This window comes from Podarcis filfolensis (genome assembly GCF_964270895.1).
Source record: "Podarcis filfolensis genome assembly, chromosome: 2".
NCBI classification, from domain to species: Eukaryota; Metazoa; Chordata; class Lepidosauria; order Squamata; family Lacertidae; genus Podarcis; species Podarcis filfolensis.
This window is the reverse complement of record NC_139605.1, coordinates 101,482,791-101,497,948: the sequence shown is the minus strand read 5'-3', so window position 1 is coordinate 101,497,948 and position 15,158 is coordinate 101,482,791. Positions and strand designations below refer to the sequence as shown.

General features: G+C 45.0%; 2 protein-coding genes and 1 long non-coding RNA gene across 6 annotated transcripts in view; 2 read left to right on the top strand and 1 right to left on the bottom strand.

Moving 5' to 3' along the window:
* The window catches only part of APOH (apolipoprotein H), a 351,268-nt gene that overhangs the window by 27,185 nt on the left and 308,925 nt on the right, over positions 1 to 15,158 (top strand). The window lies entirely within an intron of this gene.
* The window catches only part of CACNG5 (calcium voltage-gated channel auxiliary subunit gamma 5), a 63,072-nt gene continuing 49,499 nt past the window's right edge, over positions 1,586 to 15,158 (bottom strand). For both annotated transcript variants that reach the window (XM_083598978.1, XM_083598979.1), the window contains 3 exons: positions 10,736 to 10,876; positions 7,944 to 8,089; positions 1,586 to 3,119 (listed from right to left, as the gene is read on the bottom strand). In XM_083598978.1, the coding sequence (XP_083455104.1) occupies positions 2,862 to 3,119; positions 7,944 to 8,089; positions 10,736 to 10,876 (545 nt within the window). In that variant the 3' untranslated portion in view covers positions 1,586 to 2,861. The remainder of the gene's footprint in view (positions 3,120 to 7,943; positions 8,090 to 10,735; positions 10,877 to 15,158) is intronic.
* LOC310755728 lies at positions 2,577 to 15,149 on the top strand. 3 transcript variants are annotated; one of them, XR_014544477.1, is made up of 4 exons: positions 2,577 to 2,709; positions 5,535 to 5,618; positions 5,988 to 7,528; positions 7,627 to 8,596. It is a non-coding gene; the product is annotated as an uncharacterized lncRNA (long non-coding RNA). The 3 variants fall into 3 exon arrangements; XR_014544476.1 differs by lacking the exon at positions 7,627 to 8,596 and adding an exon at positions 14,826 to 15,149 and having other exon boundaries at positions 5,535 to 6,125; XR_014544478.1 differs by having other exon boundaries at positions 5,535 to 7,528.

Below are 15,158 nucleotides of genomic sequence, written 5' to 3'. Positions count from 1 at the left end.
AATGCCAAAAACATTTACACACATTAGAAGGTCCAAAATCACGCTCTGGATTTTGAAACAAAGTGAATTCCAAAATGATTTCAACCTGTATATCGATGGAGCCCTATATAGCTCCTGTTTCTTCAGTCTGGGCTGGAGTGACTTGACCTTTCAGTTTATATACGAGCGCTTGACTTGAAATGAAGATAACAGCTAGAACTGGCATATTGCGTTGCCATACCAGGAAATGCTAGTGTATGTCCTTCCACATAATTAAGTTGCCAGATGAACGCTGGTGCCCTTTTCTTAACATGAAGAGAGGGAGAGATGTAGGGGAGTATAGCGCCACATACCAGAGAGAAAGAAGTAGCATAAGTATGTTACCTTCCTTCATTCTCATGGCTTGAACCCCACTGTTAAAAAAACTAAGTTAGAAGTGTATTTTACACCAGGGTTCCAATCCATCTAGGACAGGGGTCAGCAAACTTTTTCAGCACTGGCCAGTCCACTGTCCCTCAGACCTTGTGCGGGGCCGGACTATATTTTGAAAAAATAAATACAAATGAACGAATTCCTATGCCCTGCAAATAACCCAGAGATGCATTTTAAATAAAAGGACACATTCTACTCATGTAAAAGCACGCTGATTCCTGGACTGTCCGCGGGCCAGATTTAGAAGGCGTTTGGGCCAGATCCGGCCCCTGGGCCTTAGTTTGCCTACCCATGGTCTAGGAGCTCTGTGCATGCTCCTAGCAGGAAGCTTCTGCATTTGTATTAAGAGCTGGATGGGCAGACATGTACTGTGCACGGTGTTCCACTCGCCAATTCAGTAGCCAGAAATGCATGTACAGAGCTCCTTTCTAAAAGGTAAAATCTGGCTGTTTGGAGGAAGGGTGTGTGTGTGGCGAATTAATCCCCCTGCTCACACTTCCCCACCAAATATCTGATCAGTGGGATTTTAGCTTTGGGGGAGGGGGCAGGACTCCATTGCACATGAGTTTAGAGGGATGCGGGTGGCGCTGTGGGTTAAACCACAGAGCCTAGGACTTGCCGATCAGAAGGTTGGCGGTTCGAATCCCTGCGACCGGGTGAGTTCCCGTTGCTCTGTCCCTGCTCCTGCCAACCTAGCAGTTCAAAAGCATGTCAAAGTGCAAGTAGATAAATAGGTACCGCTCCAGTGGGAAGGTAAACGGCGTTTCCGTACACTGCTCTGGTTATCCAGAAGCAGCTTGGTCATACTGGCCACATGACCCGGAAGCTGTACGCCGGGTCCCTCGGCCAATAAAATGAGATCAGCGCCGCAACCCCAGAGCCGGTCACGACTAGACCTAATGGTCAGGGGCCCCTTTACCCTTAAGACAGAACAATTAATTTCACATTTCAATTCCACAATCTGAGATGGAAAACTTGGAATCTTGGAAGTAAAATTGGTGGATATTTCATTATTACATACAGAGACAAATTTAACACCAGCAACTGGCACATCTAGTAAGGAAGGAAATACTGGGCATGTAAGATCAAAAAGTATACCAGCTCCAATATGTGTATTTGTTCACGATCCTGTGTTATTCAATGAGAACAGTCATCCCAGCTGCAATGGCTTGAGTGTTTTCGGAATCTTTGTCATTATTTTATTTTTTACCATAATTAATTTTTACAAATATGTTGCAAACAGACTGAAAGTCTGGATTCTTTTTGATTACAACTCAGGATAACTTCAGAGTGGAAACAAAAACTGGCATTTACATAGAATTTTGTACACTTATGTTTTTCAGAGCAGCAAATCAGCTTACTGTATTCTGTACATTTGACTGCAGTTCTCTGAACAATCTAGCCATAATATACGCATGATACAACATACAGATATGAACTTTTCTTTTCTGTATACTTTATTTACAGGCAGAGCTGAATGCCAACATGACCCAATCAATCCCCTGAGGCGCCAGTTATCATACAAGCACTTCCACTGCAGTGGGTTTCCCAAAGAAAGGAAAATAGCAAAATAAACTAAAGCTGATTGATGGAATGAAGCCTTTGGGCTTGGTTTTTGCAGGGCATAAATTATCATATCCCCTATTCACTCAGCTCTAAGACCACGTATTATGAGCCAAATTATATTTGGATCCTTTATTACTTCAGAGCCTATATTTTCAGTCTGATATCAGAAGAATAGATTGTGTTTACACGTGTAGAGCACCAGGCACCTTATTTCAATGTGTTGAACTGCAATGTCAGAGGGTTTGTCGTGAAGTTATCAAATTGGATTGAGGACTAGCCTCACCGGGATGGAAAGGGATAATTGGTGAGGGATAATTGTCTGGTTCCTAATGAAAACCCCAACCTCAATTCATAATGAAATACTGCCAAGGGGAAGTACTTTTAGTTAATTCTAAAATTCTACCTTCCAGCTTGAAGACAATGGCACCAATCTGCAGTTTTCTTACGATCATTCACTAGGAATGGACATTTACATCTTATTCTGGTAATGTTTTACAATGAACATATTCTAATCCGCAAATCTTTGTTGCTTATCACAGGTTGCCTTTACGAAAACCCTACAAGTATCTTTCTGGTCTCAAGCTTCCGCTGGGTACGATCCTGTATCTTTTCCACACTATCTTGTGACTCCAAGAGATCTGGGCATATGGACTAGCTGCAGGATCAAAATTTCCACTGTAGTTTTCTGGATATGCATATGTGCATCGCTGCGGGAACCCGTTTAAACTCTAGGTAAGAATTAATATTATTCACTAATTGTATAAATGGAGAGGGATTGTCCTGTAAGAGTGGGCTTTTTATTTATTTTTAAAAAAGTACATACTGAGGACACAACAGCCTCCACCAGGTTTTCATTCCTAAAAGGCGAAGGAGTTACTTTCGATTCAACATGGAGAGGACGACATCTGGTCATAATCCGGACATTTCAGTAGAGCAGGGTAACTACTGTTCATCTGGAGAGATGCATCGCTGGAGATGTCGGAAGGGCTGCGTCCACGAACCCAGGCATCCGGGTGGAGGAACTGGCCAGAGTAGTCGGAGCAGTTGCTAAGCCGTGGGCGGTAGAAGCCAGGATGAGGTCTGTACATCTCCTCTGCGGTATATCTCTTCATGAACAGGTAGACAGACATGACACCTGCGCTCTGGAAAGGAGAGCAAAAACAAAGGCATTGCTCGAGTTGTCGGAAGGACTGGGGTTGCTGTTCTAATGTTCTGACAGGATGTGACATGCTGATGAGCCAGACAGGCAAACCAACCATGAAATATCCCCACTCTGGACCTTGTGGGATGCTGCTGCCTTAGCGTTTGAGGGAGGTCTGTAGCTCCGTGGTACAGAAACTGCTTTGCAGGTAAAAAGGTAAAGAGACCCCTGACCATTAGGTCCAGTTGTGACCGACGCTGGGGTTGCAGTGCTCATGTTGCTTTATTGGCCGAGGGAGCCGGTGTACAGCTTCCGAGTCATGTCGCCAGCATGACTAAGCTGCTTCTGGCGAACCAGAGCAGTGCACGGAAACGCCGTTTACCTTCCCTCCGGAGCGATACCTATTTATCTACTTGCATTTTGACGTGCTTTCGAACTGCTAGGTTGGCAGGAGCTGGGACCAAGAAACGGGAGCTCACCCCGTAGTGGGGATTCGAACCGCTGACCTTCTGATTGGCAAGTCCTAGGCTCTGTGGTTTAACCCACAGTGCCACCCGCGTCCCTTTGCTTTGCAGGTAGAAGGGTCTATATTTTTTGCCTTGCAAATTATTATTTTTTGCTTTGCTTTGCAGGTAGAAGGGTCTATATTCAATCTCTGGCCACTCCCGGTAAGGCTGGGAATGACCCCTGTTAGGAACCCTGGGTAGCATAGACAAGACTGTGCTAGATGGTCCAATAGTCTGACTCAATGTCTTATTATTATTAAGATAGCTCAGTTGGTTAGGGTATGGTGCTGATAACACCAAGGTCACAAGTTCAATCCCCATATGGGACACCTGCGCAGTCTTGCATTGCAGGGGGTTGGACTAGAATGATCCCAGCTCCACAGGTCTATGGTTCTTTGATTCCCCTCCCTTTTCCCTGATGGGACTCAAGGCAGCAGTAATATAAGGTAGCTTCCTTATATCATATGATGTCCCTCTGAGGGTAGGAGTGTGTTTTGGTTGTGAGGCTGCTGGGGGATTTGACATGCAGAATTTTTGCATGCATTAATACTTCAGAAATATCACTCCCAGCTGGAGTTGTTATAACTGAACATCTTGTCCCAACATATTATTTCAGTCTGTAGTGCAGGCGGATCTTCTTTGGCTGGTAAGTCAAATGGTCTTCATCTTCTCTCTGGGAATGTGCAATCCTCCCCTTTGACTATACGTTATGGCCAGTACTCATTTGCCAACAGTGAAAGGACATCACAGCACGCTCTGTGGGGAGCATAGTCTGAGTGGCTCTTTCCTCCACTCTATCCCCCCACTACCAGAGCGCTCAAGCCACTGTTATGAAGCAAAACTGCTCCAAAGAGGAGCTGGCAGAAACCACTGGGACAACAGTGCCAATGGAAGCTGCTGCACTGGGATCAGGAGTCTTTGAGTTGGTGAAAGGAAAGCACATGTTTCGCTTCCTGTTATCCTGGTGTTACTTAAGCCATTGTGCAGAATTATATGCAACACAGGACTTCACAGGAACAGGATTTCTGCTGCTGTATTCTTTGCATAATGCTAATGCTTCTTAGCATAAATAAGGAGGCCTAGCTTACATAATTTCTCTGTGGTTCTGCTTGTGACTTGAAGGTGGTAAGCCTACAGTCCAGAAATGTACTGTGAGACCACATCCTCCGCCTGTCAATTGCACCAGGCAGTGGAGGAATGTATGGAGTTTGGGCTAAAAGGGAAACAAAATGGGATGTTCTAAAGAGACATGGGGATGCGGGTGGCGCTGTGGGTTAAACCACAGAGCCTAGGACTTGCCAATCAGAAGGTCGGCAGTTCAAATTGCCGCGACGGGGTGAGCTCCCGTTGCTCGGTCCTACTCCTGCCAACCTAGCAGTTCGAAAGCACATCAAAGTGCAAGTAGATAAATAGGTACCACTCCGGCGGGAAGGTAAACGGCGTTTCTGTGCGTTGCTCTGGTTCGCCAGAAGCGGCTTAGTCATGCTGGCCACATGACCCAGAAGCTGTACACCAGCTCCCTCGGCCAATAAAGCGAGATGAGCGCCACAACCCCAGAGTCATCTGCGACTGGACCTAATGGTCAGGGGTCCCTTTACCTTTGCTAAAGAGACATGGTTAATTGATTATGGGGATGCTGATGCCTGCCTGAGCAAATGTACCCACCTTTGAGGAGGACATGCTCGTTTCTATACACTGAATGTCCCTTCTCACACCCTGTGGTCCTGTTCCACTTCTTTCCAGTGAAAGGGACAGACCTATTCCAGTGTTTTGCCACCAACTACTTTGTGATTTAAATGTAATTTAAAGAAGCAATGAATTTATAACTGGAAGAAAAGCAATCTATGAAAAACCAAGCCTGTTCATATTTTGACCTGACAAACCCATTCTTTTTATGTGTCCCCTAACAGATAGGTACTTCCGATTTCTAAATGCATGAAGGCCTGCTTTGCAGCAGGGATGCTTGCAGCTCCACAGCCCCCTCAAGTTTACAGGTAAGGCATTCTTGTTTTTGGAGGGTGGGTTAGAATCCAAGCAAGTGACAGTGTAGGCAAGAGGGGAACATCAACTTTGAGCAGAGGGAACAACTGATCTGTTATTTCCTACATGTGCAAACACAGGGTAGGCTGGTGCATTTGGGCACTACCCCATCGAGCTTGGCATTCCCTCGGCCTGCCCTCACCTGTGTACTTCCTTACCACAAGTCTAGGAGGTGGCACTGGCTGTCAGCTTCCTTCTCTGTGTTGCTTTTGTAAAACGTGGCAGGGAGAGGATGGGAGGAATCTGGAATTTACTGGTTATGTCAGTGACTGGTGCTGGTTCCGTAAGAAAAGCCCATCTAGTATAGCATTCTGTTTTCACAGAGGCCAACCAGATGTCCCTGGAAAGCCCACAAGCAAGACATAAGTGCAGCAGCATGACCAGGCACCCCTACGATGGCTCCTGCACCGGGGCATATGAAGGAGCTGTACCAGGTTTGGCCCAGGAGTGGAGAGTGTGAGGTGAGTTGGTGGCAGCTTTCCCACCCCTATCCACGCCCAGACTGTGGCATGCAGGGGGCGCCCTGTGTCCTGCCCCATGTGCCCACCCCAAGCAGGGTGGGCCGGGCCAGATTTTTGGAAGGGCATAAGGTACCACCACTACAAGCTCCAAGCCACACTGAGCCTTCAGGGCTGCGGTGGTGCCTCCTTCTGCTCTTGGTTGGTGAAGGGATGTCCGCCTCTGGGTCAGCTGAGAGGATGAGCGAGGAGAGTGCTGCCACTGCCCACTGAGGAGAGGCATGAGGCTTTGGCAGCTGCCCCCTCCTTTGGGAACAGGGCGGCTTTGAGCCTCTTTCTCCCTCCCCTCGTCACAGGCTCAGACCACCATGGCCTGATTGGCATCCAGACTCCTTTCTGAGAGCCAGTGTGGTGTAGTGGTTAAGAGCGGTGGACTCATAATCTGGTGAACCAGGTTTGATTCGCCACTCCTCCACATGCAGCTGCTGGGTCTGCAAGGGCCTGGCAGCATCAGAGAGCCACGGCTGCCTTGGCAGGGCAGGAGCCTAATGAGGCCTACACCCTGCCACCAGCAGGAGGTGAGGTGGGGGCTCCTTTAAACTTCTCCCTTGAGGGGGCACGCAGCCACCTCCCCCCTCCCCCGCCAGGGAACAGTGTGACAGACCCGCACGTCCCCAGCTGAGCAGCTCGGCTGCAAGCAGGAGCTGGACTCTCTCAGCTGGGGAGCTCCTGACAGCTCCCTAAAACTTTTGGCACACTCCTCAGCTAAGCAGCGGGAGGAACATGCTCTATTGTGCCTCACTGATGCAGCTTGTTTCTTCCTCTGCTGCTATGAGGGGCAGACAGTGATGATGGCTTCACTCAGCGGTATGTTGCTGATGAAACCGCCACCGCTCCTGAGTCCTCTGCCTCCAGTGCCCGGCTGCAGCTGGTTTGTCCCTCAGTGCACTTGAGGCAGAGGCAGTTTCATCAGTGATATACTGCTGAGTGAAGCCGTCATTGTGGTCTGCCCTCATAACAGCCCTGGGTGATATACTGATATACAGTGGATGCTCGGGTTGCGAATGTGATCCGTGTGGGAGGCACGTTCGCAACCCGCAGTGCCACATCTGCGCATGTGTGGATTGTGATTCGGCGCTGAAACCCGGAAGTAACCAATTCCGAGTTTCAGTGCGTCCATAACCCGAAAACGCGCAACCTGAAGCATCTCTAACCCAAGGTATGAATGTATAGCCAAAGCCTATCGCCCATGGATGTGTGGGGGTGGAACCAGAAACATGGCCGCACTTCACCTCCGGGGGGGGGGGGCTGATGAATGAGGGTTATACATCATTTACTAAATTCTACTGCAAGTCAGATCAGCGGCAAAGCCTGTCTCCATGCTGGAGTGACAACAGTCCTGAGCAGTATGGCTCTTGCACCTTCCTCACACTACCTTCCCTGGTTCCAAGCCATGCACCCCTTGATCCCAGCCTCACGTGAGGCTGGGATCCAGGGACAGCAGTGCAAGAACCATGTGCTGCCCAGCCAGCTGCTGCGGCACTTGGAGGTGCTCCCATGCCAGCATGGCTTGGCCTAGAGCTTCTCTCTGTGAGCATGGGTTCCTCAGACACCAGGAGAGGAGTGCTGGGCCAGACCATGCTGGGGCCCCTCTGACTACACCCCTGTGCTAGAGAATGATAAATATCCCTGGATATCAAATACTGATGTTGAGCATCAGCTATTGACACATCAAGATAAAATTATGAGATTATTCTCTATCAAAATACACAGAGAATCTTTAGCACAGGGCTTTCTAATGATCTCGCAGCCAAGCTTTACCTCTGTCAGGAGAAAAGAGATGGCAGAAAAAGCAAACGACCATCCATATCTATAAGTGAAGTAAGTCTCGGAGTCCTTGGTTCTGTTGAGCATCTCATCGTTGATGCTGGAAATGTACAGAACGAGCCCCACAACCAGAGATAAACCTGGGGTGGAGAAAAGTTTGAGATTAGAACAAATACACACACACACAGGGTAAGACTCCAAAGCACCCATTCAGTTTCCTCAATGGCAAGGATGGGGATTGGGGAACCTGCAGCCCATTGGCAATGCTGCCTGGGGCAGTTCAATAATACTAGGAGGGCCACAACAGGATATTTACAAATGCAGTCAAACCAAGAATGCATGTTTGCTAGATAGGAGCTCAGAGTTCTTCCTGTAGAAAGAACTCTGAGATACTCCCACTGTGCCGGTCAGGGGAGGCCGTAGCCATACATATAGTCTCACCTGAACAGGGCACTTCCTCTTTGCTCGATGTCTCATCATCATTCCAGGAACGTGAGAACATATGCTAAGTCTGAGCCATCAATTTTAAACTGGACTAAAAGCATGTATTTGTTACCTGATTACCATTTTAAGCCTGCGTGAACAAAGCTGCTGTATCTGTCGCTCTTCAACAAGTATTCTGAGTAAATGTTATTTTTTACCTTTCACAAGATTGTCTTGTGTGGTTATTGTTTTAAGGGTGAGATACCAGGAGGATCCAGTATGTATGCCTTAAAGGACCGTGGATTAGTTAAATTATAAGGCTAAAACTAGCCTTTTTAAGATGCAAAGGGATGCACTTTGCTATACTCACAAAAGTGAGGAAGGAAGATTATTATCTAATAAACATATTCCCTCTCAGCTTCCCTACACTCCATCGCTGGTCTAAGATGAAACATGCAACCTGCGGTAACAATCTTGGCCATTACCCTGAGGCTGCAACCGCAGTCACTCACTGAGAAATGAGCACCCTATGCTGAATTAAACAACATATTTATGTTCTCAGACATGGTTCTTCTGAACTACAAGCTCTTGATACGAGAGAAAGCTTTTAAGATCTGCCTTCACAGCTGCTGGTTTAACACTCGCTTAATGCTATGAATAAACCATCAGCTTCTCCTCTCAAATGGAAACACGATGGCTGGTTATTTCTAAGTTCCAGCAATCCCCTGTTAACTCCAGCCACCATAAGATGAAAGAATTGTGCCAGATTTTTAAAAAACCGTGTCTGGAGCTTCAGCAGAATGTTCAAACAGCACAGAATATTTTGCATGTGTGCATTGTACATGCACACACCTCATTTTATCGGGTTCAGTTAGCAAGAGCTAGACTCCAATTGTCCTTCGAAATCTAAGCCTGAGCACTTTTAGGAAACATGGTAAAACCAGCTGGGTTTGCAGGTTTGGTGAAAGGATGGTGAAATTGCATTGATTCCCAGGGCACATCTCTATATGTTTACTCAGAAGTAAGCCCCACTGTGTTCAATGCAATGCAGCCATGATTGCCCATTTTGTCTTTACAAGCTGCCATGAATCTTCAAGGTGGAGGGGGCTCCAAACGCAAGAAAGGAAGTACCGTATTTTTTGCTCCATAAGACGCACCAGACCATAAGACGCCCCTAGTTTTTGGAGGAGGAAAACAAGAAAAAAAATATGCTGAATCTCAGAAACCAGAACAACAAGAGGGATCGCTGCGCAGTGAAAGCAGCAATCCCTCTTGCTGTTCTGGCTTCTGGGATAGCTGCGCAGCCTGCATTCGCTCCATAAGACGCACACACATTTCCCCTTACTTTTTAGGAGGGAAAAAGTGAGTCTTATAGAGCAAAAAATACGGTAAATAAAACAAAGGGCCTGTCAACAATGCTGAGAAATGGGACTATGAGACAGACTGTAGTGAAATCATCGCCTTTCAGAAGCATCTTCTGCAGTGTGTCCATTCCAGCAATCGTGCTACTATCTGGAATATCTGGCACGACTGCCACAGGGCCATGGAGAAAAGTGGATCTCCATGGAATGGCTGCAAACCTTTGGGAAAAAGAGCTCACACAGAGACACGCTTCAATAAAGAGCTTTTCCTCAGGGAGCGTCGCAACAAGGGCAACGCTAATGCATTGACACCCACCCTTTTACATTTTTTGTGACAGTCATCTACTTAGCCAAAGTGCTGCATCTCATCAATCTTAGCCAATTTACTTAGTTGGGGTGAAGGGAGCTGATTTATTTACTGCGTTTTAAGTCCTCCCTTTCATCCAGGGAGCTCAAGGCAGTTCTCCTCACACTCATTTAATCCTTCTAACAACACCGTGAGGCAGGTTTGGCTGAGAAATAGTGACTGACTCAACGCCACCCAGTAACCTTCTTGGTTGTGTGGGGATTTGAACCGGGATTTCCTCAGGCCTAGTCTGACACACTAGCCATGACACATTCCTGAGATGTTTTTACTTTTATTATGCATTTTGTGCTTTTATATTGTGCTTTTGTGTTGTAACCGCCCCGAGACCTGCAGATATAGGGTGGTATACAAATTATTATTATTATTATTATTATTATTATTATTATTATTATTATTTGTTTGATTGTTCGATACTTGGAATGAACGCTACTGAGGCAAATGCAGAACTGTGACATATGCTGGGGCTGAGCAGGCTGACAGAATACAACATCAAAATCTGTCACACACTGACTTTCTTAATTGGTTCCCCCCCCCCCCCGATTCCATCGTCTTTCTTAGATGTGAACACAAAAGACTGGATTTCAGATGCAGACTAAGGAGTTGGCAAATAAGAATGTCAGATTCTTAAAACTCACCGGACAGAATGAAAAAGATCCCAGATACGAAGGCCAGGATGGTTCTGTGAGGTCGAATATGCCCTATGTTGCTGAGAATGAACCCGATAAACATGAAGAATAGGCTGACCAAGGGAAATGGGGTGGCAGAACGAATCATCTCTGTAAAATATAATGGGCAGAAATAACATGAGAAAGGTTAATATGGCCAATGCGTCCCTATAAAAATTAGTAAAATAACACCATGTGTATAAGAACGTTCTCTGCACTTGTGACTCATAATTTGCTTTGTTTTTGTTTTTATTTTAAATCTGCATGCTTCTCACATATGAATAGAAATAAGTGCCATATCTGCAACACCACATATTTAAATTGTACCACTTTCACAGCCATGTCTCTCCCCATCCCCCAAGAATGCTGGGAATTGTAGTTTAAGGGTGCTGAGAGTTGCCAAGAGACAATAATTCCCAGAATCCCCTGGGAAGAAGGACTGACTTTTATACCACACTGAGAACTGAAGCTCTGTGAAATATGGCCACACATACCTGTCAATTTGAAAACCCCTACTTTCTGTGGACTTTACACCCTTTCTTTTCTTAGCTGTTGTTAGTCTGAAAGCATCTTATTGTCTGATATCCTAGTGTCCCACTAAATAACTAACAACACAGGGCCAGGCATGTCCACTCAGAAGCAAGCCCCATCAAGTTCTATAGCCGCTTACCTGGGAGAAAGGCACTTTGAATGTATTTCTGGGTAGACTTACATAGATAGGATTGCACTGTTATACTGTATTTTTATGACATTGCTGGATGAATGTTCACTCACTTGTAGCAAAATATCACCCCCTGTGGCTTTAGCTCATGCCTAATTGTCAAAAACAAATGAATGCATGTTGACAGCAGTTGCACTCTGGGGTGTAGTGGATGCTACTCAGAGTATGCACACTAAAATTTAAAGACATGACCAACTTAGGACTATTCATTTCACTGGCTCTACTTTGAGTAAAACTTAGTTGGATACCACCTTTTGATCTTTATAACATCTCTCTTCAAAAAGCTGTAAAATAGATGGTGGTAGAATGTAGTATTAATTGCTGCAAATTATTTACTTGTCTCTTGTGAGCACAAAATACAAAACCATCTGTTCCAGAAACAGAGATATGGATTGCTATAGCAACAGAAGATGCTTAAAAAACAGATGAAGGGTAGATGGCCTATGTGAATTCCTCCTAAAAAAATAATTTCAAATACTTTGGCCAAAGCAAAGATCTCAGAAGAAGCATTGGCTGCTGTTGCTTGCTTACTTTGTGGAATGGGATAAACCTAAGATCATTTTAAAATATCTTTTCTCATCTGTCAACACTGAAACATTTACAATGCAGATGTTATCTCCACCCCACAAGTAAACAAAATATCCTTTTCAGTTTTGAGATTTGCAGTGCTCTATTCTTCCACCTTGTCCAACAAAGTCCGGGAGAACTTACAGTGCAGGATATTTTCTCCTCTTAGCTAATAGGATTCCTTTTTTGCAGGGGGTAGACTTGGATCACTACCATGGTATGGGAGCAAATGGTTAGACTCCAATTCACCCCACGCCCGGTGGGATATTTCCAAACATGGAATGCCCATGTTACAAACAGTCTGACCTTAGAAACTTGTGTGGTGTAGTGGATAAGGAGTCAGACTAGGACCTGGGAGACTAAAGTCTAAATCCCCATTTGGCCATGAAGGGTGACCTTGGGCCAGTCACTGCCTCTCAGCCTAACCTACCACAGAGAGTTGTTGTGAGGTCCAGCTCCGAGGGCCTTCTGGCAGTTCCCTCACTGTGAGAAGCGAGTTTACAGGAACCAGGCAAAGGGCCTTCTCGGTAGTGGTGCCCTCCCACCAGATGTCAAGGAAATAAACAACAATCTGACTTTTAGAAGACACCTGAAGGCAGCCCTGTTTAGGGAAGTTTTTAATGTTTGATGTTCTATCGTGCTTTTAATATTCTGTTGGGAGCCACCTAGAGTGGCTGGAACCTTTGGCTTGCCAGACATTGGCAAACTACTCCTCCCATCATCTCTGACCATTGGCCATGCTGGCTGGGGCTGATGGAAGTTGAGGCACTGTCCAAGTGCTCTCAAGACAATCTTGTGATACTAAAGGTAGTAGACCGGTGGGGTTAAAATTTAGCCGAAGCCAATAATTAAATGTCTTACATCAAATCTGTAACTCATCAGAGGGGAGATTAGCTCCCAAGCACAATGAAGCATTTGGAACACACACAAAAAAATTGCCTTAGAAACTTAAGACTGAACAGCTTCTGTGGCTCCAAGGTGAACATCGCTACATACAGTCTTCAACTTTACAAAATGTTTGCTTCCCTCCCAGTAACCCTGATACAACTCTATTGTTTGCAGTGTCTGTGGGACCCTATGGGAGCATAATCCCACCCACCTCCTCCGTTAGCCTACAGCCCTTCACATATTCCTGAGTTATGTACCACTTATTGAACCTTCTCCTGGGGTGCCTGCAAGTTCTCCGTGCACAGAAATCTATTTCTGCCCTGTGCCAGTTCTGCATGTGTTTATTCGTAAGCCCCTCCCACCCATTCAGACTCATTTCCCCATAAATCTACGCTGTTTACTCTTGTTTTTATAAGCCATATGAAAATTCCTATTTCAATATGTACTCAAACACATTTGTGATCCTAAAGTACACAAATATTGTGCTTTATCTCAACATGCAACACATTTCTAAACACATTCTATGTTTAAACACACATTTAAAGGATGCAGTTTGGTATGTTTATGCAGCCAAATCTGTCAGCTAATTACATTCTGATCCATATCATAATTGGAAAGATGCAAAAATATATCCGTTTGCTTAAAAGTGACGTTCTCATCTACCCCTATCTCTATGGATATTTATTTCCAGTTGAGTTACAGAGTTAGCTGAACGTTGTGATAGAAAGGTCGTGCCTTGCTTCCATGGAAAAAGGGGGTTGTTCCAGATTATCTTTGTGCTACAAGGAGATTCAAACACCTGTCTGCAGGGAATAGTTATCAGTGTCTGTTACCAGTAGATTCCTTCTTGCTTTGCCATGGTGGTCTGCGGCGTAGAGATCAGTTTACAGCAATTGTCTATTGTATGTTTGCTGGCTAGGTTAGCATCATTCTGCCATTACCATGCATGGCTAATGTGGGGCATGTGATTGGTACACAAAGCATGATTGGTGGGCAGTGGCGGGAGTTTCTAGAGAATGGGTGTGTGTGTCAGAATTGCTATGGCCCAATAGGACATGATATACAATTTGAGGACTGGGAAAAACTGGAAAATAGATTTAAAATTTACAGACTGTTCCCTCCTGAAAGAAAATTACATGAAAATGATGTATAGATGGTATATAACACTGGTACAGATAGCAAAAATGTACAAAACCGGCTCAAACACTTGTTGGAAATGTAAAGAAAAAGAAGGCACTTTTTATCATATGTGGTGGGAGTGTAGAGAAGTTAAAAAAAATTGGGAAATGATATACAATGAATTGAAAAAATGTTTAAAACAACATTTGTAAAAAAACCAGAAGCATTTTTGTTAGGGATTGTAGGACAAGACCTGCCAAGGAAAATAAAGAATTTATTTATGTATGCTACAACAGCGGCAAGAGTCTTGATAGAATAAGGATGGATGAATGAGGAAATCCTGACGAAAGAACAGTGGCAAGAGAAATTGATGGATTATGCAGAACTGGCCAAATTGACTTATAAATTGTGAGAAGGACAACTGTGACTTCAAGTAGGAATGGGAACTTTTAACAAATTATTTAAAAAGACAACAAAATGAATTGGACTCCCTGGCAGGTTTTGAATAAACATACACAAATTCATTGGTTGATAATATGATGGATAGATAATGTAAGGATAAGTACAATTTTATAACATGCAGAGAATAATATGTGCAGAGAAATCAGAGAGAGGAGTTGAGGGAAGTTTGTGGTCGGGGGGGGAGGGTTGGGAGGGGGAGAAAGGGGGAGAAATAATGTATGTGATTATATGGTTTGATAATTTGGTATGTTGAAATTCTTTAATAAATTTTAAAAAATTGCTATTGCCCCCTCTAATTTAAAGGAGCACCATTCTGCTATCCTCTTTGCTGCTTGAAGTGGAAAGGATTGATCTACAACTACGTCACACTGTGATGCTGATGTAAACAGCTGCCCAGCCTAGCAGGACTATTGGAATGGCTTCCTGTCTCCCTTCCACATGTGCTCATGAACTCTTGACTTTCCTTTGACAAAGAAACCCAGGAAGCAACGCAAACAACAAAGGCTTCTCCCATACACAATGTTTTGATGCAGTCCTTTTCTGAAGATAAAACACATGACCTCTTTTCTCGTCTCTGAAAAGCCGTGTTAGAATGAACACACATAAACACTGCTCCCGCAATAAGAAAAGATAACC